This window comes from Bombina bombina, chromosome 4, assembly GCF_027579735.1.
Source record: "Bombina bombina isolate aBomBom1 chromosome 4, aBomBom1.pri, whole genome shotgun sequence".
In the NCBI taxonomy this organism is placed as follows: Eukaryota; Metazoa; Chordata; class Amphibia; order Anura; family Bombinatoridae; genus Bombina; species Bombina bombina.
The window spans coordinates 1,239,031,065-1,239,055,167 of record NC_069502.1 but is presented as its reverse complement, the minus strand read 5'-3'; the positions used below and the strand labels follow the sequence as shown (position 1 = coordinate 1,239,055,167).

General features: G+C 40.7%; 1 protein-coding gene across 1 annotated transcript in view; it reads left to right on the top strand.

Annotated features, from left to right (window-relative positions):
* Positions 1-23,879, top strand: part of LOC128658295 (G-protein coupled receptor family C group 6 member A-like) — a 446,551-nt gene extending 422,672 nt beyond the window's left edge. Inside the window, exon 5 of the mRNA XM_053712829.1 lies at positions 22,972-23,879. Coding sequence (XP_053568804.1) covers positions 22,972-23,879 — 908 coding nt within the window. The remainder of the gene's footprint in view (positions 1-22,971) is intronic.
* Positions 23,880-24,103: the final 224 nt, after the last annotated feature.

The window sequence follows — 24,103 nt, the reverse complement described above, 5'->3', positions numbered from 1 at the left end:
TAAAGCTCTGTAAAGCAGCCCCATTGATTCCTATGGGGAAAGAAAAGTTATGTTTACACCTAACACCCTAACATAAACCCCAAGTCTAAACACCCCTAATCTGCCGCCCCCGACATCGCCGTCACCTACATTATACTTATTAACCCCTAATCTGCCGCCCGACATCGCCACCACCTACATTACACTTATTAACCCCTAATCTGCTGCCCCCAATGTTGCTGCCACTTACCTACACTTATTAACCCCTAATCTGCCGCCCCCAATGTCACCGCCACCTACATAAATTTATTAACCCCTAATCTGCTGCCCCAATGTTGTCGCTACCTACATTACACTTATTAAGCCCTAATCTGCTGCCCCCAATGTCGCCGCAACCTACATACATTTATTAACCCCTAATCTGCCACCCCCAACGTCACCGCTGCCACTATACTAAAGTTATTAACCCCTAGACCTCTGTCCTCCCACATAACTAACACTAAATAAATATATTAACCCCTAAACCTAACCCTAAGTCTAGCTCTAGCCCTAACTTTATTATAATTAAAATAAATCTAAATAAAACTTACTATCATTACCTAACTAATTCCTATTTAAAACTAAATACTTACCTATAAAATAAACCCTAAGCTAGCTACAATATAACTAATAGTTACAAGGTTTTATTTTTATTTCACAGCTAAGTTTGTATTTACTTGTTAGTAAATAGTTATTAATTATTTACTAGCTACCTAGTTAAAATAAATATACATTTAGTGATGTCGCGAACTTAAAAATTTCGGTTTGCGAACGGCGGACTCGAACTTCCGGTATTGTTCGCGAACCGGCAAACCGCGCAAACCGCCATTGACTTCAATAGGCAGGCGAACTTTAAAACCCACAAGGATTCTTTCTGGCCACAATAGTGTTGGAAAAGTTGTTTCAAGGGGACTAACACCTGGACTGTGGCATGCTGGAGGGGGATCCATGTCAAAACTCCCATGGAAAATTACATAGTTGATGCAGAGTCTGCTTTTAACCCATAAAGGGCCTAAATCACCTAACATTAATAAATTGTTTGCAATAACGTGCTTTAAAACATCAGTTATGATGTCGTATCGATCAGGTATTGTAAGGGTTACGCCTGCTTCACAGTGACAGACCAAACTCCAAGTGTAACGCACCGCAAACAACCGCAAACAGTGCATTTGCACAACCACGAGATAGATAGATTTGATAGATAGATACATAGATTACATAGCTCAATCAATGCCATATACATATGATCGATACAAATTACATAGATCAATAGATGCAATATACATTTGATAGATACGAATTACATAGATCAATAGATGCAATATCCATTTGATAGATACGAATGTTATCGATCCAAAGATGCAATATACATTTGATAGATATGAATTTCATTGATCAAAAGATGCAATATACATTTGATAGATACGAATTACATTGATCAATAGATGCAATATACATTTGATACATACGGTTGATAGTTAGATAGATTTGAAAGATATATAATTTCCCTGACAGAGTATAACAATAAGACATGTGGTCTGGGACCCGTGGTGTGTTAAGTAGTACTATTCTTAGCAGTTTACTACTACCTGTTACTCCCCCTATCGGGGGAGGTCTATATGGCCTGCATTTTTGGAACAGGGAGATGGAAGAAGATGATTGGTCTGTCCTCCTACTTCAAATTTGTCAAAAACACAAGTTGCTGTCTCAAAACAGTCCGGACACGAGATAGATAGATTTGATAGCTATATAATTACCCTGACAAGGTATAATAATTAAACATGCGGTCTGGGACCCATGGTAACTAGGTTGTGTTAAGTAGTACTATTCTTAGCAGTTTAATCCCTATTACTCCCCCTATCAGGTGAGGTCTATATGGCCTGCCTGATTACCCTGAAAAAATATAACAATAAGACATGCTGTCTGGGACCCATGGTAACTAGGTTGTGTTAAGTAGTACTGTTCTTAGCAGTTTAATCCCTCTTACTCCCCCTATCGGGGGAGGTCTATATGGCCTGCATGATTACCCTGACAAAGTATAACAACAAAACATGCGGTCTGGGACCCATGGTAACTAGGTTGTGTTAAGTAGTACTATTCTTAGCAGTTTAATACCTGTTACTCACCCTATCGGGGGAGGTTTATATGGCCTGCATGATTGCCCTGACAAAATATAATAATAAAACATGCGTTCTGTGACCCATTGTAAGGTTGTATTAAGTAGTACTGTTCTTAGCATTTTAATACCTGTTACTCACCCTATCGGGGGAGGTCTATATGGCCTGCATGATTACCCTGACAAAGTATAACAACCAAACATGCGGTCTGGGACCCATGGTGGTTCTGGTATAACTAGGTTTTCGTAAGTATTACTATTCTTCGCAGTTTAATCCCTGTGATTGGTCTGTCCTCCTACTTCAAATTTGTCAAAAAAACAAGTGGCTGTCTCAAAACAGTCCGGACAGAAGATAGATAGATAGATAGATAGATAGATAGATAGATAGAAAGATAGGATAGATAGATATACATAGATTGATAGTTAGATAGAATCGATGGAAGATAAATAGATAGATTTGCTAGATATATAATTACCCTGACAAAGTATAATAATTAAACATGTGGTCTGGGACCCATGGTAACAAGGCTGTGTTAAGTAGTACTATTCTTAGCACTTTAATCCCTGTTACTCCCCCTATCGGGGGAGGTCTATATGGCGTGCATGATTACCCTGACAAAGTATAACAACAAGACACACGGTCTGGGACCCAGGATAACTAGGTTGTGTTAAGTAGTACTGTTCTTAGCACTTTAATCCCTGTAACTCCCCCTATCGGGGGAGGTCTATATGGCCTGCATGATTACCCTGACAAAGTATAACAACAAAACATGCGGACTGGGACCCATGGTAACTAGGTTGTGTTAAGTAGTACTATTCTTAGCAGTTTAATACCTGTTACTCACCCTATCGGGGGAGGTCTATATGGCCTGCATGATTGCCCTGACAAAATATAATAATAAAACATGCGTTCTGTGACCCATTGTAAGGTTGTATTAAGTAGTACTGTTCTTAGTATTTTAATACCTGTTACTCACCCTATCGGGGGAGGTCTATATGGCCTGCATGATTATCCTGACAAAATATAACAACCAAACATGCGGCTGGGACCCATGGTAAGGTTGTGTTAAGTAGTACTGTTCTTAGTATTTTAATACCTATTACTCACCCTATCGGGGGAGGTCTATATGGCCTGCATGATGACCCTTACAAAATATAATAATAAAACATGCGCTCTGGGACCCATGGTAAGGTTGTGTTAAGTAGTACTGTTCTTAGCAGTTTAATACATGTTACTCCCCCTATCTGGGGAGGTCTATATGGCGTGCATGATTACCCTGACAAAGTATAACAACAAGACACACGGTCTGGGACCCAGGATAACTAGGTTGTGTTAAGTAGTACTGTTCTTAGCACTTTAATCCCTGTAACTCCCCCTATCGGGGGAGGTCTATATGGCCTGCATGATTACCCTGACAAAGTATAACAACACAACATGCGGTCTTGGACCCATGGTAACTAGGTTGTGTTAAGTAGTACTATTCTTAGCAGTTTAATACCTGTTACTCACCCTATCGGGGGAGGTCTATATGGCCTGCATGATTGCCCTGACAAAATATAATAATAAAACATGCGTTCTGTGACCCATTGTAAGGTTGTATTAAGTAGTACTGTTCTTAGCATTTTAATACCTGTTACTCACCCTATCGGGGGAGGTCTATATGGCCTGCATGATTACCCTGACAAAGTATAACAACCAAACATGCGGCTGGGACCCATGGTAAGGTTGTGTTAAGTAGTACTGTTCTTAGCATTTTAATACCTATTACTCACCCTATCAGGGGAGGTCTATATGGCCTGCATGATGACCCTTACAAAATATAATAATAAAACATGCGCTCTGGGACCCATGGTAAGGTTGTGTTAAGTAGTACTGTTCTTAGCATTTTAATACCTGTTACTCACCCTATCGGGAGAGAGGTCTATATGGCCTGCATGATTACCCTTACAAAATATAATAATAAAACATGCTTCTTGGGACCCATGGTAAGGTTGTTTTAAGTAGTACTGTTCTTAGCATTTTAATACCTGTTACTCACCCTATCGGGGGAGGTCTGTATGGCCTGCATGATTAACCTTACAAAATATAATAATAAACATACGCTCTGGGACCCATGATAATGTTGTGTTAAGTAGTACTGTTCTTAGCATTTTAATACCTGTTACTCACCCTATCGGGGGAGGTCTATATGGCCTGCCTGATTATCCTGACAAAATATAACAACAAGACATGCTGTCTGGGAACCACTGTTAACTAGGTTGTGTTAAGTTGTACTATTCTTAGCACTTTAATCCCTGTTACTCCCCCTATCAAGGGAGGTGTATATGGCCTGCATGATTACCCTGACAAAGTATAATAACAAAACATGCGGTCTGGGACCCATGGTGGTACTGGTATAACTAGGTTTTCTTAAGTATTACTATTCTTAGCAGTTTAATCCCTGTGATTGGTCTGTCCTCCTACTTCAAATTTGTCAAAAACACAAGTGGCTGTCTCAAAACAGTCCGGACACAAGATAGATAGATAGATAGATAGAATAGATAGATATACATAGATTGATAGTTAGATAGAATCGATAGAAGATAAATAGATAGATTTGTTAGATATATAATTACCCTGACAAAGTATAATAATTAAACATGTGGTCTGGGACCCATGGTAACTAGGTTGTGTTAAGTAGTGCTGTTCTTAGCAGTTTAATCCCTCTTACTCCCCCTATCGGGGGAGGTCTATATGGCCTGCATGATTACCCTTACAAAATATAATAATAAAACATACGCTCTGGGACCCATGGTAAGGTTGTGTTAAGTAGTACTGTTCTTAGCATTTTAATACCTGTTACTCACCCTATCGGGGGAGGTCTATATGGCCTGCCTGATTATCCTGACAAAATATAACAACAAGACATGCGGTCTGGGAACCACTGTTAACGTTAACTAGGTTGTGTTAAGTTGTACTATTCTTAGCACTTTAATCCCTGTTACTCCAGCTATCAAGGGAGGTCTATATGGCCTGCATGATTACCCTGACAAAGTATAACAACCAAACATGTGGTCTGGGACCCATGGTGGTACTGGTATAACTAGGTTTTCTTAAGTAGTACTATTCTTAGCAGTTTAATCCCTGTGATTGGTCTGTCCTCCTACTTCAAATTTGTCAAAAACACAGTCCGTACAGAAGATAGATGATAGATAGATAGATAGATAGATAGATAGATAGATAGATAAATAGATGATTGATAGATTGCATATATAGATTTACATAGATTGATAGTTAGATAGAATCGATAGAAGATAAATAGATAGATTTGTTAGATATATAATTACCCTGACAAAGTATAGTAATTAAACATGCGTGGTAACTAGGTTAATTTCAGTAGTACTGTTCTTATTAGTTTAATACCTGTTACAACCCCTAATGGTGGGAGGTCTATATGGCCTGCATGATTAGCCGCACCAAACAAAACAACAAGACATGCAGTCTTGGACTGGGACCCATGGCTAACTAGGTTGTGTAAAGTAGTACTATTCTTAGCACTTTCATCCCTGTTACTTCCATACCTCTCGGGGGAGGTCTACATGGCCATCATGATTAGCCTAACAAAGTACAACAATAAAACCTGGGCTCTTAAAACCATGGTAAGTAGGTTTATTTCGGTAGTACTGTTCTTATTAGTTTAATACCTGTTACAACCCCTAATGGTGGGAGGTCTATATGGCCTGCATGATTAGCCGGACCAAACAAAACAACAAGACATGCGGTCTTGGACTGCGACCCATGGCTAACTCGGTTGTGTAAAGTAGTACTATTCTTAGCACTTTCATCCCTGTTACTGCCACCTCTCGGGGGAGGTCTACATGGCCATCATGATTATCCTAACAAAGTAAAACAACAAAACATGCGGTCTGGGACCCATGGTAACTAGGTTGTGTTAAGTAGTACTGTTCTTATTAGTTTAATACCTGTTACAACCCCTAATGGTGGGAGGTCTATATGGCCTGCATGATTAGTCGCACCAAATAAAACAACAAGACATGCAGCCTTGGACTGGGACCCCTGGCTAACTCGGTTGTGTAAAGTAGTACTATTATTAGCACTTTCACCCCTGTTACTCCCCCTATCGGGGGAGGTCTATATAGCCTGCATGATTACCCTCACCAAAATATAACAACAAGACGTGGGGTCAGGGAACCATGGTAAGGTTACTTCCTTTTGCACAATCAAGTATACCAGTTGCAGACAGAGGTTCTGACCCTGCATTATGGCTGCACCTCTCCCTAAAAGAGGCATCTCTTACAGAGTCTGTGGGCATGTATGCAAAGAGCTGGCCTGCCTAAAAGGAGCAGCAAGGCAGTACAGGTCGTTCTCCTTCAGCCTTTTTATACGATGGGCCACAACCCTCAACAGGCACAACAGCATGAAACATCACATATGCCACCCTTTTGCACAATTGAGTACAGGTATGGCATTGATTTGAGGAACCCGGAGATAATTTAGAGCAGCGGTTCCCAACCTTTTTTCTCTCCTGTACCCCTTGATTAGGCTTTTCATTTATGAGTACCCATCTCTTCATTACCCCCACCCATCCCTCAAATTAAAGGAAGTACTTTTTTATAGGGGAGGTATGCTATACCTGAATGGCATATGACTGTACGTGTATCACCAGGATTAAAGCTCAGATCTCATTCTCAGGAGGAGCCCTGCTGTGTGGCTGGCGCCCCTGGCAGTGCCTGGTTGCCCCTTCACACTGCCCTGGGGGGAGAGTCAAAGTGTAATGATCATAAAAATAAATAGTTAAATTTGTGAGATCGATATTAACCACCCAGCCACTATGGACGTTTTTAGTTGGAAGTGAAGCAATCTGAATCAAGCAAGCACTAGCAGCAGTACTTTACTTACAGGCACTGACTATAACTTATTTGGGGATGCAGACCTCCATGGCTCTACCACGCCTGTCCACGCAGCTATGCTGCTGCAGTGCTGCTTCTAACTGCACACTTGCAGTCAAAATTTTGTGCACAGCATGGGGGTGGGTGGAGCAAGAGGCTAAGCTGTCTGGTGACACAGGGTGATCATTAATATGTGGACCAGAGTCATCCACACCCGGTCCACATATTTCAGGTGCAGGGGCTCCCATCTGCCTATATGCAAGGCCAGGACTTCACATGTTACTTTCCAGCTGAGCGTTCCTTCCTTCCACAGTTCCACAATGGTTATTAGTTGATGACCCATTGAGAGTGCCCCCCCCGACCCTCCCCCCGCATCTTCCACCATAACCAACAATATTTTCGCGTACCCCCAACCGGTCCACCAAGTACCCCCAGGGGTACGCGTACCACAGGTTGGGAACCGCTGATTTAGAGGAACCGGGAATATTGAACAAAAAATGTGCTTGGACACCCAGTACAGGTCGTTCTCCTTCAGCCTTTTTATACGATGGGCCACAACCCTCAACAGGCACAACAGCATGAAACACCACATATGCCACCCTTTTGCACAATCGAGTACAGGTATGGCATTGATTTGAGGAACCCGGAGATAATTTAGAGGAACCGGGAATATTGAACAAAAAATGTGCTTGGACACCCAGTACAGGTCGTTCTCCTTCAGCCTTTTTATACGATGGGCCATGACCCTCAACAGGTACAACAGCATGAAACACCACATATGGCATCCTTTTGCACAATAGAGTACAGGTATGGCATAGATGGAACCCGGAGATAATTAATGTTTGTAAAACAGTTAGAAAGTGCCCTAAAACCTTGCGGCTTGAACACTAGTTGTTGGCGGATAAGTCACGCAAGTCAGCCTGCATTATAAAAAAAAAAAGCCAGCGTGTGTACCATTTGTATCCCAAGACAGCTCATCTCATCATCAGGCCTTTTTTACTCAAATGTATCGCCCAATGTCAGTCCCTTCGGGATCCATCCCTCATTCATTTTAATAAAGGTGAGATAGTCAAGACTTTTTTGACCTAGCCAACTTCTCTTCTCAGTGACAAAACCTCCTGCTGCACTGAAGGTCCTTTCGGACAGGACACTTGAAGCGGGGCAGGCCAGAAGTTCAATTGCAAATTGGGATAGCTCAGGCCACAGGTCAAGCCTGCACACCCAGTAGTCAAGGGGTCAATCGCTCCTCAGAGTGTCGAGATCCGCAGTTAATGCTAGGTAGTCTGCTACCTGTCGGTTGAGTCTTTCTCTGAGGCTGGATCCCAAAAGGCTCTGGCGATGCATAGGAGTTAAAAAGTTCTGCATGTCCTCCATCAACAAGACGTCAGGAAAGCGTCCTGTCCTTGCCACCGTGGTTATGGGAGGAGGAGGATTACTTTCATCTCTTCCCCTGTTAGATTCCCGTTGTGCTGTGACATCACCCTTATACGCTGTGTAAAGCATAGTTTTTAATTTATTTTTAAAATGCTCCATCCTTTCCGACTTGCGGGAATTTGGTAACATTTCAGGCACTTTATGCTTATACCGGGGGTCTAGTAGCGGGGACACCCAGTACAGGTCGTTCTCCTTCAGCTTTTTTATACGAGGGTCCCTCAACAGGCACGACAGCATGAAAGACCCCATTTGCACAAGGTTGGATGCCGAGCTAATCATGTCCCATTCCTCGTCTTCACTGATGTCACTGAGGGTATCTTCTTCGCCCCAGCCACGTACAACACCACGGGTACCAGAGAGGTGACAACAACGAGCACCCTGGGATGCCTGTTGTACTTGGTCTTCCTCCTCCTCCTCCTCCTCCTCCTCAAAGCCACATTCCTCCTCTGACTCCTCTTCCTCACAATCCTCTTCCTGCGTTGCCGCAGGTCCAGCAAGCGATGCTGATAAGGCTGTTTCTGGTGGTGATGTACACCACAACTCTTCACGCTCATCTACAGTCTGATCCAGCACTCTTCGCAGGGCACGCTCCAGGAAGAAAACAAATGGTATGATGTCGCTGATGGTGCCTTCGGTGCGACTGACAAGGTTTTTCACCTCCTCAAAAGGACGCATGAGCCTACAGGCATTGCGCATGAGCGTCCAGTAATTTGGCAAAAAAATCCCCAGCTCCCCAGAGGCTGTCCTAGCACCCCGGTCATACAAATACTCATTAACAGCTTTTTCTTGTTGGAGCAGGTGGTCGAACATTAGGAGTGTTGAATTCCACTGTGTCGGGCTGTCGCAAATCAAGCGCCTCACTGGCAGGTTGTTTCGACGCTGGATATTGGACAAGTGCGCCATGGCCGTGTAGGAATGCCTGAAATGGCCACACACCTTCCTGGCCTGCTTCAGGACGTCCTGTAAGCCTGGGTACTTATGCACAAAGCGTTGTACAATCAGATTACACACATGTGCCATGCACGGCACATGTGTCAACTTGCCCAATTTCAATGCCGCCACCAAATTACTTCCATTGTCAGAAACAACCTTGCCAATCTCCAGTTGGTGCGGAGTCAGCCACTGATCCACCTGTGCGTTCAGGGCGGTCAGGAGTGCTGGTGCAGTCTGACTCTACGCTTTCAGGCAAGTCAACCCCAAGACGGCGTGACACTGCTGTTTCCGGGATGTTGAATAGTACCTGGGGAGCTGGGGGGGTGCCGTTGATGTGGAGCAAGACGCAGAAGCAGAAAAGGACTCAGCCGAGGAAGAGGTTATGGAAGAGGATGGAGTAGGAGGAGTAGAGGAGGTAGCAGCAGGCCTGCCTGCAAGTCGTGGCGGTGTCACCAACTCTTCTGCAGAGCCACGCATTCCATGCTTGTCAGACATCAGCAGGTTTACCCAATGCACAGTGTAGGTGATATACCTGCCCTGACCATGCTTTGCAGACCAGCTATCCATGGTCATATGGACTCTTGACCCAACGCTGTGTGCCAGACATGCCATAACTTCCTTTCGCACAATAGAGTACAGGTTTGGGATTGCCTTTTGTGAAAAGAAATTTCTGCCAGGTACCTTCCACTGCGGTGTCCCAATAGATACACATTTTTTGAAAGCATCAGACTCCACCAGCTTGTATGGTAAAAGCTGGCGGGCTAAGAGTTCAGACAAGCCAGCTGTCAGACGCCGGGCAAGGGGGTGACTTTGAGAAATTGGCTTCTTACGCTCAAACATGTCCTTGACAGACACCTGACTGTGGGCAGATGACCAGGAACTGCTACGTAAGAGAGACTCAGTGGAGGATGGTTGAGAGGGGGCAAGGAGGACAGCAGTGGTTGACGTGGCTGAAGATGCTGGAGCAGGAGGAGGAGGGTGGCTTTGAGTTTGTGTGCTGCTTCTACTCATGTTTTCTTCCCATTGGAGTTTGTGATGTGAGACCATGTGCCTTCGCAAAGCAGTTGTACCTAGGTGGGTGTTGGACTTCCCACGACTCAGTTTATTTTGGCACAGGTTGCAAATGGCATCACTGTTGTCAGAGGCAGACACACAAAAAAAAATGCCACACTGCTGAGCTCTGCGATGACGGCATTCTGGTGGTGGCAACAGCATGCGTTGATGGTTGTCGGCGTGCTGTCTGGCTGACCCCGGGTGCCGATGCATGCTGTCTGACTGTGCCACTAGCTCCTTGTGACAACCTCCCCCTGCTTCCAACTCGTCTCCTCCTCCTCCTCTCTGTCTCCCCATCTGAACTTCCCCCTCTTCTTCTTCTCTTCTAGCAGGCACCCACGTGACATCCACCGACACATCATCATCAACCGCTTCACTTGTATCTGACACATCAACAAAGGAAGCAGCAGCGGGTACAACATCATCATCATCATCATCACACCGTACCTCCATGTCTGTAATGCTGCCTGACTGAGACATATCACTGTTATCTACATCCTCTGTCAATGATGGTTGCGCATCACTCATTTCTTCCAACTGATGTGTCAATAACTCCTGTGACAGATCAAGTGAAGCGGCTGTGGTGCCAGTGTTGGTGGTGGCGACAGGCGGGCGAGTGGCACTGGTCATTTGAGAGGTGCCCAAAGCACAGCTGGACATAGATGGTGCGTCAAGGTTAGGAGGACTAGGAGCGGAAGCTGTAGAAGATTGGGTGTCCTGTGTTAGCCATTCAACTAGGTCCTCCTCAGAACTTTTCGTGTCCCCCCTGGCACCCGGCGTCTGAACAATGTGCATATTTGTAGGGTCTAAAGGAATCACAGCACCACGACCACGACGGCACCTGCGGGGTGGCCTACCTCTGCCTGTTATTTTTTTTAAAATGTACGCTTACAATACTATTAAACAAATTATGAGTGGTGGCACTGGGCAAGTGGGCACAGTATACGCTGTGAGCAGGAAACAAAAAAGCAGACTGATGTTTCACAATCCAAAAAGTTTTTTTTTTTTTTTATGTACACTTACACTACTATTAAACAAGAAGATATGAGTGGTGGCACAGAGAAATAAATCACAGTATATGCTTGCGGTGGGCCTGGCACACAGGCCTGATGGAAAATGAAATTAGATTAAATTTGCAATTAGCAAACTAATGTAAAAGTTTTTTTATTTTTTTTAAATAATGTTAAACCAACAGGTATGAGTGGTTGCACAGAGCAATTAAGCACAGTATATGCTTGCGGTGGGCCTGGCACACAGGCCTGATGGAAAATGAAATTAGATTAAACTTGCAATTAGCAAACTAATGTAATTTTTTTTTTTTTAAATAATGTTAAACCAACAGGTATGAGTTGTTGCACTGAGCAATTAAGCACAGTATATGCTTGCAGTGGGCCTGGCACACAGGCCTGATGGAAAATGAAATTAGATTAAATTTGCAATTAGCAAACTAATGTAACAGGTTTTTTTATTTTTTTTTAAATAATGTTAAACCAACAGGTATGAGTGGTTGCACAGAGCAATTAATCACAGTATATGCTTGCGGTGGGCCTGGCACACAGGCCTGATGGAAAATGAAATTAGATTAAACTTGCAATTAGCAAACTAATGTAAAAGTTTTTTGTTTTTTAAATGTAGTCCTTACAGCAGAGATCAGATGAGTCCTTCAGGACTTTAGTGGAGACAGAATAGACTAGCGTAGCTATCAATTTCCCAATAAAATCAGGAGCTGCAACAATAAACCTCCTCTCTCTTCAAAAGCTGCATCACAATGATTCTAAAATGGCTGCTGCCCGGGACCTGGGAGGGTCTGGAAGGGAGTGTCTGCTGCTGATTGGCTGTAATGTGTCTGCAGACTGTGAGATACAGGGTCAAAGTTTACTCAATGATGATACATAGGGGGCGGATCGAACATCGCATATGTTCGCCCGCGGCGGCGAATGCGAACAAGCTATGTTCGCAGGGAACCGTTCGCCGGCGAACAGTTCGGGAGATCACTATATACATTTACCTGTAAAATAAAAGCTAACCCAGCAACATATATTTGTGTAACCGTGGGTTATATTAATATTAAAGTATAAACAGATGCTCTGAATTTTGTATTTGACACATTTTTATACAGCTCAACACCATGTAAAGCATGTACTAATTATTCTTTTAGCCATATATATGGTGAACATAATACCCAATATACCATAACAAAAGGGGTATTCTTGGACTATCTCAATACACAGAGCAAGTAATCAATATAAATAAAAATAAAAATGAATATCTGAAAAAATTTTATACAGAGAGAATACTATCCACCTTAAAAAATGAATTCCACCTTTAATTAATAGACCTGGATGAATGAACCAATTGAAGCCCAGAGGAGGTGTATTTAAGGCAACTCAAACACTTAGCATACATCTTGAAAAAGCCTCTAAGCCAGGCGAAACGCGTCAATTGGATGCCAGTATTTATAACAAAAGCTCAAAGCCTGAATGAGTTGATACTCTGCGCAGAGTAATCCTTAAACCCCGGTACACTCAAAGGGCTAACTTGCAGTTTCCCAACCCGGAGGATCCTCATTGGCCAGCAGGTCTCATGTGATGCAGAAGCCGAAGAAATCAACAGAGACAAACTAACCACTAAGTGTGGAGCACACGAGACGCAGCGGCGCCCGAAAAAGAAAGACCCAGCTTTAAAGGTGAGAGACTGTAACATACAGAGACTATATCACAACTTCGGTAACACAAGAGAAAAACTATCTGTCCTTCACCCGCTACTTAGTGGGAGATCTGGATAGCAAGTAACATTCTGCTAGATCTGTACTGAAGGAAGGTACGTGCAGACGGTGTTTTAGAGGAATATCGTATACATACAGGATTGGACTTTGCTATAAAAAGTGGTGTTCTTTATGTCATACACGGTGTGAGACTGGACATTCAGTTTATTACATTCATGCTACAAATCCTTATCGGTCATAATAGATTGACTTATTGCTTCAATCAGATCGATACTTGTTTTATTTATTCAGTTCATTGTGTTTAGCATTGTATGCACATTTTACACATTGTTTTATTAGAGTAACATACTATTTTAGAAATATATAATTGTGACCGGTCACTTTAGTATTCAGGTGTGCAAGTATATAGAAGCTATACTAACATCAATGAAAATACATTGATATTTTAAGTGTAATAATAAATAACATTTATTTTAGACAACTTTCCTTGCTTTTGATCATTTCTTATTGATTGATTCTTCATGCTCTAGTAGCGCTGTTCCAGATCTATTTATTTGTATATATACCTTGTATTATAACCACTAGGGAGAGTTATCACTCTGAAATAGCCTGAAGTTTCTGGGTTGAGCTGTAGAATACCCCCTCTTTCTAACCTGAGTTACACCATCACCTAACATTACACTACAATTAATAAATTAGATTAATTAAATACAATTAACTAAATTCCCCCCAAAAATAAACACTAAATTACATAAAATAAAAAAGAAATGATCAATTATTTAAACTAATTACACCTAATCTAATAGCCCTATCAAAATAAAAAGCCCCCCCAAATAAAAAACCCTAGCCTAGACTAAACTACCAATTGCCCTTAAAAGGGCCTTTTGCGGGGCATTGCCCCAAAGAAATCAGCTCTTTTACCTGTAAAAAAATACAAACAACCCCCCAACAGTAAAACCCACCACCCACACAACCAAACCCCCCAAATAAAATCCTATCTAAAAAACCTAAGCTCCCCATTGCCCTGAAAAGGGCATTTGTATGGGCATTGTCCTTAAAAGGGCATTTAGCTCTTTTTCTTTGCCCAAACCCCTAATCTAAAAATAAAACCCACCCAATAAACCCTTAAAAAAAAAACTAACACTAACACCCGAAGATCCACTTACAGTTTTTGAAGACCGGACATCCATCCTCATCAAGCCGGGAGAAGTCTTCATCCAAGCGGCAAGAAGTCATCCTCCAGACGGGCAGAAGTCTTCATCCAGACGGCATCTTCTATCTTCATCCTTCCGACATGGAGCAGCTCCATTTTCAAGACATCCGGCGTGGAGCATCCTCTTCTTTCCACGGCTCTTGAAGAATGAAGGTTCGTTTAAGAGACGTCATCCAAGATGGCATCCCTTGAATTCCAATTGGCTGATAGAATTCTATCATCCAATCGGAATTAAAGTTGAAAAAATCCTATTGGCTGATGCAATCAGCCAATAGGATTGAACTCACATTTTATTGGCTGATTGGAACAGCCAATAGAATGCAAGCTCAATCCTATTGGCTGATTGGATCAGCCAATAGGATTGAAGTTCAATCACATTTTATTGGCTGATTGGAACAGCCAATAGAATGTAAGCTCAATACTATTGCCATCTTGGATTATTATTATTAGGGATTAATAATATTTAACTAGTGTTTGCGATGCGGTTGTGTGGAGGTTTAGGGGTTAATATGTTTATTATAGTGGCGGTGATGTCCGGAGTGGCAGATTAGGGGTTAATATTATTATTATAGTGTTTGTGATGCGAGAGGGCCTCGGTTTAGGGGTTAATAGGTAGTCTATGGGTGTTAGTGTACTTTGTAACACTTTAGTTATGAGTTTTATGCTACAGCTTTGTAGCGCAAAACCCATAACTACTGACTTTAGATGGCGGAACAAATCTTGTCAGTATAGGCTGTACCACTCACTTTTTGGCCTGCCAGGCAAAACTCGTAATATCGGCGCTATGGAAGTCCCATTGAAAAAGGACTTTTTGAAAGGTGCGGTAGTTACGTTGCATTACGGTCAAAAAAGTGTACGGTACAGCTATTCTGACAATACTCATAATAGCAGTGGTAGTGAAAAAGCAGCGATATGAGGCTTTTTCACTCATAACGCAAAACTCGTAATCTAGCCGCTAGTAAGGTATTAATTGGGAGTTTCCTACTCCTTACCCATGTTCATTGTTTTTACTCTTCCAAGCCTTTAACTATCATAAACAGTGATATCTGTCTAATTATGTGAGCTCCTATCAGTTACACCAATCACTACATGTATGTGTTTTTGTGTCTATACCTTCCGATTAAAATATTCTGTCCCCCTTTTTAGTGCATTTGTAAACAGGCACAGTTATCTTTGTACCAGTTGCTGGGCTCAAGTAGTAGTTATATAACTCATGACAATATCATAATTGGTATTATTTCCTCATTACTTGTCCAAGTCATCATCATCCGGGTACTTAGAGTATATGTATGGCTTATAAGTTTACTTAGAGTATATGTATGGCTTATAAGTTTACTTAGAGTATATGTATGGCTTATAAGTTTACTTAGAGTATATGTATGGCTTATAAGTTTACTTAGAGTATATGTATGGCTTATAAGTTTACTTAGAGTATATGTATGGCTTATAAGTTTACTTAGAGTATATGTATGGCTTATAAGTTTACTTAGAGTATATGTATGGCTTATAAGTTTACTTTGAGTATATGTATGGCTTATAAGTTTACTTAGAGTATATGTATGGCTTATAAGTTTACTTAGAGTATATGTATGGCTTATAAGTTTACTTAGAGTATATGTATGGCTTATAAGTTTACTTAGAGTATATGTATGGCTTATAAGTTTACTTAGAGTATATGTATGGCTTATAAGTTTAGGCCGATCTTGGAGACTCAATAGTCGGTGGTGACAAACACAGGGAGCAGTTTTTCTTATTTTTTGTGTGTTATTTGTCTTTAAATGTACTATGTTTTCTCACCACCATAATGAATTTCTTTATATGATACTTTCTAATAAAAGTTAAGTTTTAATATATTATTCCGGTCTTCCCCTCCCCTATCACTTATAGGTTCAGTGTGCCATAACAGTGCTTCTATTTCATTCTTTTTCTTTAATATAATTAGGTAGATTGCCTTGTGGGGGGTTGGCGGTTTAGGGGTTAATAATGTTAATACGTATATTGTGCTGTGGGGGTTGAAGGATAAGGGGTTAATAGTGTAATTAGATACTTTGTGTTTTGGGTGGGTGACAGATTAGAGGTTAATAACTGTATTATGTACTTTGCAATGTGGTGGTTGGCAGATTAGGGGTTAATACATTTTATTTAGTTATTGCGGCGGGGGGATGGCAGTTGACAGATAGATATTGCGCATGCGTTAGGTGTTTGTTAATACTTTTATGCAGTTAAGGTAGTTTCATATTCAGCGCAAGGCTTGCTGTGCCTACCTATGTGTGGCGAGGTGAAAATTAAATTAAATAAATACAATTTATCAATTTTCGCTGCGTAAGTCCTTGCGCTGAATTTTTTATACCGACTTGCAACGCTTATACTATGTTAGTTTATGGGAGGAAAAATAGCGGGCGATGGGTGAAATATATGTGTCGCATTTATTTGCCGCACCGTATATACTGTATGTGATAGCAATAACCGACTGAAAACTACTCACCCAGGGTGTCTCGCTATGGGGCGTATACTGTATTTCAGAATGGGAAGGAGATACATACATTACAAAAGGGCACAATTAAATTAATAAAATACATAGAAATTTAATAATTGAACCATTTACAGAAAAATACACAGGAAAAAAATATTGTTATGGTTCATCAAAAATTGTAACAACATCTGTGGCCAAACATCCGGCTAGATTTAGAGTTCTGCGGCCAAAGGGGTGCGTTAGCTACGCGTGCTTTTTTTCCCCCGCACCTTTTAAATACCGCTGGTATTTAGAGTTCACAGAATGGCTGCGTTAGGCTCCAAAAAGGGAGCATAGAGCATAATTTACTGCCACTGCAACTCTAAATACCAGCGGTGCTTACGGGATGCGGCCAGCTTCAAAAACGTGCTCGTGCACGATTCCCCCATAGGAAACAATAGGGAAGTTTGAGCTGAAAAAAAACCTAACACCTGCAAAAAAGCAGCGTTCAGCTCCTAACGCAGCCCTATTGTTTCCTATGGGGAAACACTTCCTAAGTCTGCACCTAACACCCTAACATGAACCCAGAGTCTAAACACCCCTTACCTTACACTTATTAACCCCTAATCTGCCGCCCCCGCTATCGCTGACCCCTGCATATTATTATTAACCCCTAATCTGCCGCTCCGTACACCGCCACAACCTACGTTATCCCTATGTACCCCTAATCTGCTGCCCCTAACACCGCCGACCCCTATATTATATTTATTAACCCTTAATCTGCCCCCCACAACGTCGCTGCCAGCTACCTACAATAATTAACCCCTAATCTGCCGACCGGACCTCACCGCTACTATAATAAAATTATTAACCCCTAATCCGCCTCACTCCAGGCTCAATAACCCTATAATAAATAGTATTAACCCCTAATCTGCCCTCCCTAACATTGCTGACACCTAACTTCAAGTATTAACCCCTAATCTGCCGACTGAACCTCACCGCTACTCTAATAAATTTATTAACCCCTAAAGCTAAGTCTAAACCTAACACTAACACCCCCCTAAGTTAAATATAATTTTTATCTTACAAAATAAATTAACTCTTATTAAATAAATTATTCCTATTTAAAGCTAAATACTTACCTGTAAAATAAACCATAATACAGCTACAATATAACTAATAATTACATTGTAGCTATTTTAGGATTAATATTTATTTTACAGGCAACTTTGTATTTATTTTAACCAGGTACAATAGCTATTAAATAGTTAATAACTATTTAATAGCTACCTAGTTAAAACAATTACAAAATTACCTGTAAAATAAATCCTAACCTAAGTTACAATTAAACCTAACACTACACTATCAATAAATTAATTAAATAAAATACCTACAATTATCTACAATTAAACCTAACACTACACTATCAATAAATTAATTACATAAAATACCTACAAATAAATACAATTAAATAAACTAACTAAAGTACAAAAAATAAAAAAGAACTAAGTTACCAAAAATAAAAAAAATAATTTACAAACATTATAAAAATATTACAACAATTTTAAGCTAATGAAACCTACTCAAAGCCACCTAATAAAAAAACAAAGCACCCCAAAATAAAAAAAATGCCCTACCCTATTCTAAAATAAAAATAGAAAAGCTCTTTTACCTTACCAGCCCTTAAAAGGGCCTTTTGCGGGGCATGCCCCAAAGAATTCTGCTCTTTTGCCTGTAAAAAAAAACATACAATACCCCCCCCCAACATTACAACCCACCACCCACATACCCCTAATCTAACCCAAACCCCCCTTAAATAAACCTAACACTAAGCCCCTGAAGATCATCCTACCTTATCTTCACCACGCCGGGTATCACCGATCCGTCCAGAGGAGGCTCCGAAATCTTCATCCAAGCCCAAGCGGGGGCTGAAGAGATCCATCATCGGGCTGAAGTCTTGATCCAAGCGGGCGCTGAAGAGGTCCATCATTGGGCTGAAGTCTTGATCCAAGCGGGCGCTGAAGAGGTCCATCATCGGGCTGAAGTCTTCTATCAAGCGGCATCTTCAATCTTCTTTCTTCCGGATCCATCTTCATCCCGCCGACGCAGAACATCCATCCTGGCCGACGACTTCCCGAGGAATGACGGTTCCTTTAAGGGACATCATCCAAGATGGCGTCCCTCGAATTCCGATTGGCTGATAGGATTCTATCAGCCAATCGGAATTAAGGTAGGAAAATTCTGATTGGCTGATGGAATCAGCCAATCAGATTCAAGTTCAATCCGATTGGCTGATCCAATCAGCCAATCAGATTGAGCTCGCATTCTATTTTCTGATAGGAACAGCCAATAGAATGTGATCTCAATCTGATTGGCTGATTGGATCAGCCAATCGGATTGAACTTGAATCTGATTTGCTGATTCCATCAGCCAATCAGAATTTTCCTACCTTAATTCCGATTGGCTGATAGAATCCTATCAGCCAATCGGAATTCGAGGGACGCCATCTTGGATGAAGATGGATCCGGAAGAAAGAAGATTGAAGATGCCGCTTGGAAGATGACATCGCCCGGTTGGAAGACCTCTTCAGCGCCGCCTGGATGATGACTTCATCGGATGGAAGACTTCTTCAGCGCCCCTTGGATGATGACTTCTGCCGCTCCGGATCTCCTCTTCGGTTCCATCGGTGGTCGGCTGGCTGAAGACGACTCAATGTAGGATGATCTTCAGGGGGGTAGTGTTAGGTTTATTTAAGGGGGGTTTGGGTTAGATTAGGGGTATGTGGGTGGTGGGTTTTAATGTTGGGGGGGTTGTATTTTTATTTTACAGGCAAAAGAGCAGAATTCTTTGGGGCATGCCCCGCAAAAGGCCCTTTTAAGGGCTGGTAAGGTAAAAGAGCTGGTAACTTTTTAATTTTTTTATTTTGGGGGGCTTTGTTATTTTATTAGGGGGCTTAGATTAGGTGTAAGTAGCTTAAAATTGTTGTAATAATTTTTAAATGTTTGTAACTTATTTTTTTTATTTTTTGTAACTCAGCTTTTTTTATTTTTTGTACTTTAGTTAGTTTATTTAATTGTAGTTATTTGTAGCTAATTTATTTAATTAATGTAATGATATTGTAGTGTTAGGTTTAATTGTAACTTAGGTTAGGATTTATTTTACAGGTAATTTGTATTTCTTTTAGCTAGGTAGTTATGAAATAGTTAATAACTATTTAATAACTATTCTAACTTGCTAAAATAAATACAAAGTTACCTGTAAAATAAATATAAATCCTAAAATAGCTACAATGTAATTATTAATTATATTGTAGCTATCTTAGGATTTATTTTACAGGTAAGTATTTAGTTTTAAATAGGATTAATTTATTTAAGTATAGTGTAGTGTTAGGTGTAATTGTAACTTAGGTTAGTTTTTATTTTACAGGTTAATTTCTCTTTATTTTAACTAGGTAGCTATTAAATAGTTAATAACTATTTAATAGCTATTGTACCTAGTTAAAATAAATTGAAAGTTACCTGTAAAATAAAAATAAATCCTAAGATAGCTACAAAATAATTATTATTTATATTGTAGCTATATTAGGGTTTATTTTAAAGGTAAGTATTTAGTTTTAAATAGGATTAACTTAGTTAATAAGAGAAATATTATTTAGATTTATTTAATTAATATTTAAGTTAGGGGGGGCGTTAGGGTTAGTGTTAGACTTAGGTTTAGGGGTTAATAATTTTATTACAGTGGCGGCGGTGTAGAGGGGGCAGGATAGGGGTTAATAAATTTATTATTGGTGGCGACGGTGTAGGGGGGGCAGATTAGGGGTTAATAAGTTTAATATACGTTGCAGCGGTTTAGGGGTTAAACTATTTATTTAGTTGCGGCAAGGTCCGGGATCGGCAGGATAGGGGTTAATAACTTTATTATAGGTGGCGGCGGTATAGGGGGGGGCAGGATAGGGGTTTCTAGGTATAATGTAGGTCGCGGCGGTGTCCGGGAGCGGCGGTTTAGGGGTTAATAGATTTATAAGAGTTGCGGCGGGGTCTAGGAGCACCGGTTTAGGGGTTAATAACTTTATTGAGTTGTGGGGGGCTCCGGGGGTGCTGGTATAGGGGGTAGAACAGTGTAGTTAGTGTGGGTGCTTAGTGACAGGTTAGCAATAAAGCGGTCAAAAAGCCGAAGAGCAGCGAGATCGGATGAGTGTTAACTCTCACAGTCCGCTGCTCATCGCCCCGTACTTGGTGCGCGGCTTTTTGACAGCTTTTTTGATAACTTAGGCAAAATTTTGAAGGTCCGCGGCGGCGATGGTAGGCGAGCTTAGGCGGGCGTATTGAACCGGCGAAGGCAGGTAAAGTAGACGGCTTGATAACTACCCCCCATGATCCGATATTGCGGATCATGTCCGCTGCACATCGATAAATGCCGACAGCATACGCTCTCAGCATTTATCATTGCACCAGCAGTTCTTGTGAACTGCTGGTGCAATGCCGCCCCCTGCAGATTTGCGGCCAATCGGCCACTAGCAGGGGATGTCAATCAACCCAATCGTATTCGATTGGGTTGATTTCTGTCCGCCGCCTCATAGCAGGCGGACAGGTTATGGAGCAGACCGCTGCTTCATAACGTCTGTTTCTGGCGATCCTGAAGGCTTGTGATTTCAAAGCTAACAAAGTTGTTTCATTTTTATTTTATTTCATTTCTTTTACTTTTGTAAATGTTCTTCTTGCACGTGTTAGACTGTTTATTAGATGGACATTTTATTGTTTTTGTTTGTAAGGTGTAAAGTTATTTTTTAGAAGAAACAGTTAAGAAAAAAAAAGCACTCTTGTCCAATATAATACCAATTTAGCCTAACTCGTCAGTTACAGTGACCAGCTGTTTCTGAACTATCAACCAAATGAGTACTGTGAGAATCGACAAGCAAGATTTTCAAGGACAGTGTTTGGACTATTGACTATAAAGTGCATGCAGTATCAGCGAACTCATACCTTGAGCTAAGTGTATCTGTTTTTTGTTACTCTTATCAAGTGGTAGTTTCCTTGAGTTTCTCCACTCATGTCATATCAGCGGCCATTCTAATCCTGTACAGAATATTATTCTATTTTATATTATCCTGACTTTTGATAATGCTTTTTATCCTCTGGTGATTAAATTGGGTTTGATAATGCTTTTTATCCTCTGGTGATTAAATTGGTTTTGATAATGCTTTTTATCCTCTGGTGATTAAATTGGGTTTGATAATGCTTTTTATCCTCTGGTGATTAAATTGGGTTTGATAATGCTTTTTATCCTCTGGTGATTAAATTGGTTTTGATAATGCTTTTTATCCTCTGGTGATTAAATTGGGTTTGATAATGCTTTTTATCCTCTGGTGATTAAATTGGGTTTGATAATGCTTTTTATCCTCTGGTGATTAAATTGGGTTTGATAATGCTTTTTATCCTCTGGTGATTAAATTGGGTTTGATAATGCTTTTTATCCTCTGGTGATTAAATTGGGTTTGATAATGCTTTTTATCCTCTGGTGATTAAATTGGTATTATATTGGACAAGAGTGATTTTGTGAGATCTCTTTTTTTCTTAACTGTTTCTTCTCTACTAAATATTTAGATCTCAGTACCGGTACAGATTTTATCTTTTTGGTGAAACCCTCTCAGTTATCCTTAGCTTAGTATATAACTTTATGTAAAGTTATTTTTTGTGCTGCTCCTTTATAGTGGACCTAGTTTTACATGGGAAGGATTTAATATGAGACAGATGCTCCTCTACTAAATATAATGGAGCTGGTCTCACATCTTGTGGAACTCATTCAGGAAGGGGCGGTTACACATTTTTATAAAAATGCAGTTTCCAGCTGGTTTCACAAGTTACTTCTATTGAATCCAGTCGTTGTTTTTACAGATATGACACTAATAGCTCCCCTTCCAAAATCACAGAAACTGGAGAGACCATTAGTGAATTTATCATATTGCTGAGCTTGATGCAACATTTCTGGTTGTTTTCTTAATACGTTTAGGTTTCCAACAATATTAACAAATTGTGAATATATTATACACATAGTGACAGATAAACAGGATTTGTTCTTACATAAAAACTTTATCCCACCATTTTTCCATATCCTGACAATATTAAATGTTTCTACAGATATGGAAATCTGCACACCATGTCCAGAGGATGAGTGGCCAAATGAGAAGCAGGACAGATGTTTACCCAAGGACCTAGATTTCTTGTCTTATGGAGATTTAATTGGCAAATTGTTGTCTTTCTTCTCTGTTCTTCTTTGTTCTCTGACTGTTGCAGTCATTGTGCTTTTCATCAGACATCGTGACACACCAATTGTCAAAGCCAATAACCGTGATCTCAGCTTTGTCCTTCTGTTCTCTCTCATGCTGAGCTTTCTCTGTGCTTTGCTTTTTATTGGGAAACCTGAGGATTTAACCTGCATGTTAAGACAGACCTCCTTTGGGATCATCTTCTCTGTATCTGTATCATCGCTACTAGCCAAGACTATCATGGTTGTCATTGCCTTCACAGTGACCAGGCCAGGCAGCAGATGGAGGAAGTGGATGGGAAATAGAATATCATATGGTGTTGTCATAATGAGCTCACTGCTTCAAGTATTGATATGTGGGATCTGGTTGTCTATGTCACCCCCTTTTAAGGATGTTAATATGAACTCTGAGATTGGCAAAATAGTCATTGAATGTAATGAAGGCTCTTTAGGTGCCTTTATCTCCGTACTGGGGTATCTGGGACTTCTGGCTGGGGTGAGCTTCACTGTGGCCTTCCTGGCACGTACATTACCTGATAGCTTCAATGAGGCCAAGTACATCACCTTCAGCATGTTGGTGTTCTGTAGTGTTTGGGTCTCATTTATCCCAGCCTACCTGAGCACCAAGGGAAAATATATGGTGGCTGTGCAGGTATTTGCTATATTAGCTTCTGGCACAGGGCTCTTGGGTTGTATATTTGTTCCAAAATGTTACATCATTGTTTTAAGGCCTGAACTAAATACTAAGGAGCAAATAATAGGAAAATCTGCAGTTAATTAGTATAAGGTGAATTTGTCTTACTGTTAATGTTAAAAAGTTAAATGTTAAATAAATAATCTTCAGTTAAGAAAACAATTGATAGACTCTTGATGAGTTTTCAGAATTGTATATTATTATTATTAGTTAGTCTTAATAAATAAGATGTTATAGTTAAGTGAGCAAAATATTGTTTAGCAAGACAGACCAAGAGAAGTTTTGCAAACAGAATGATGCAGTGAATGTGA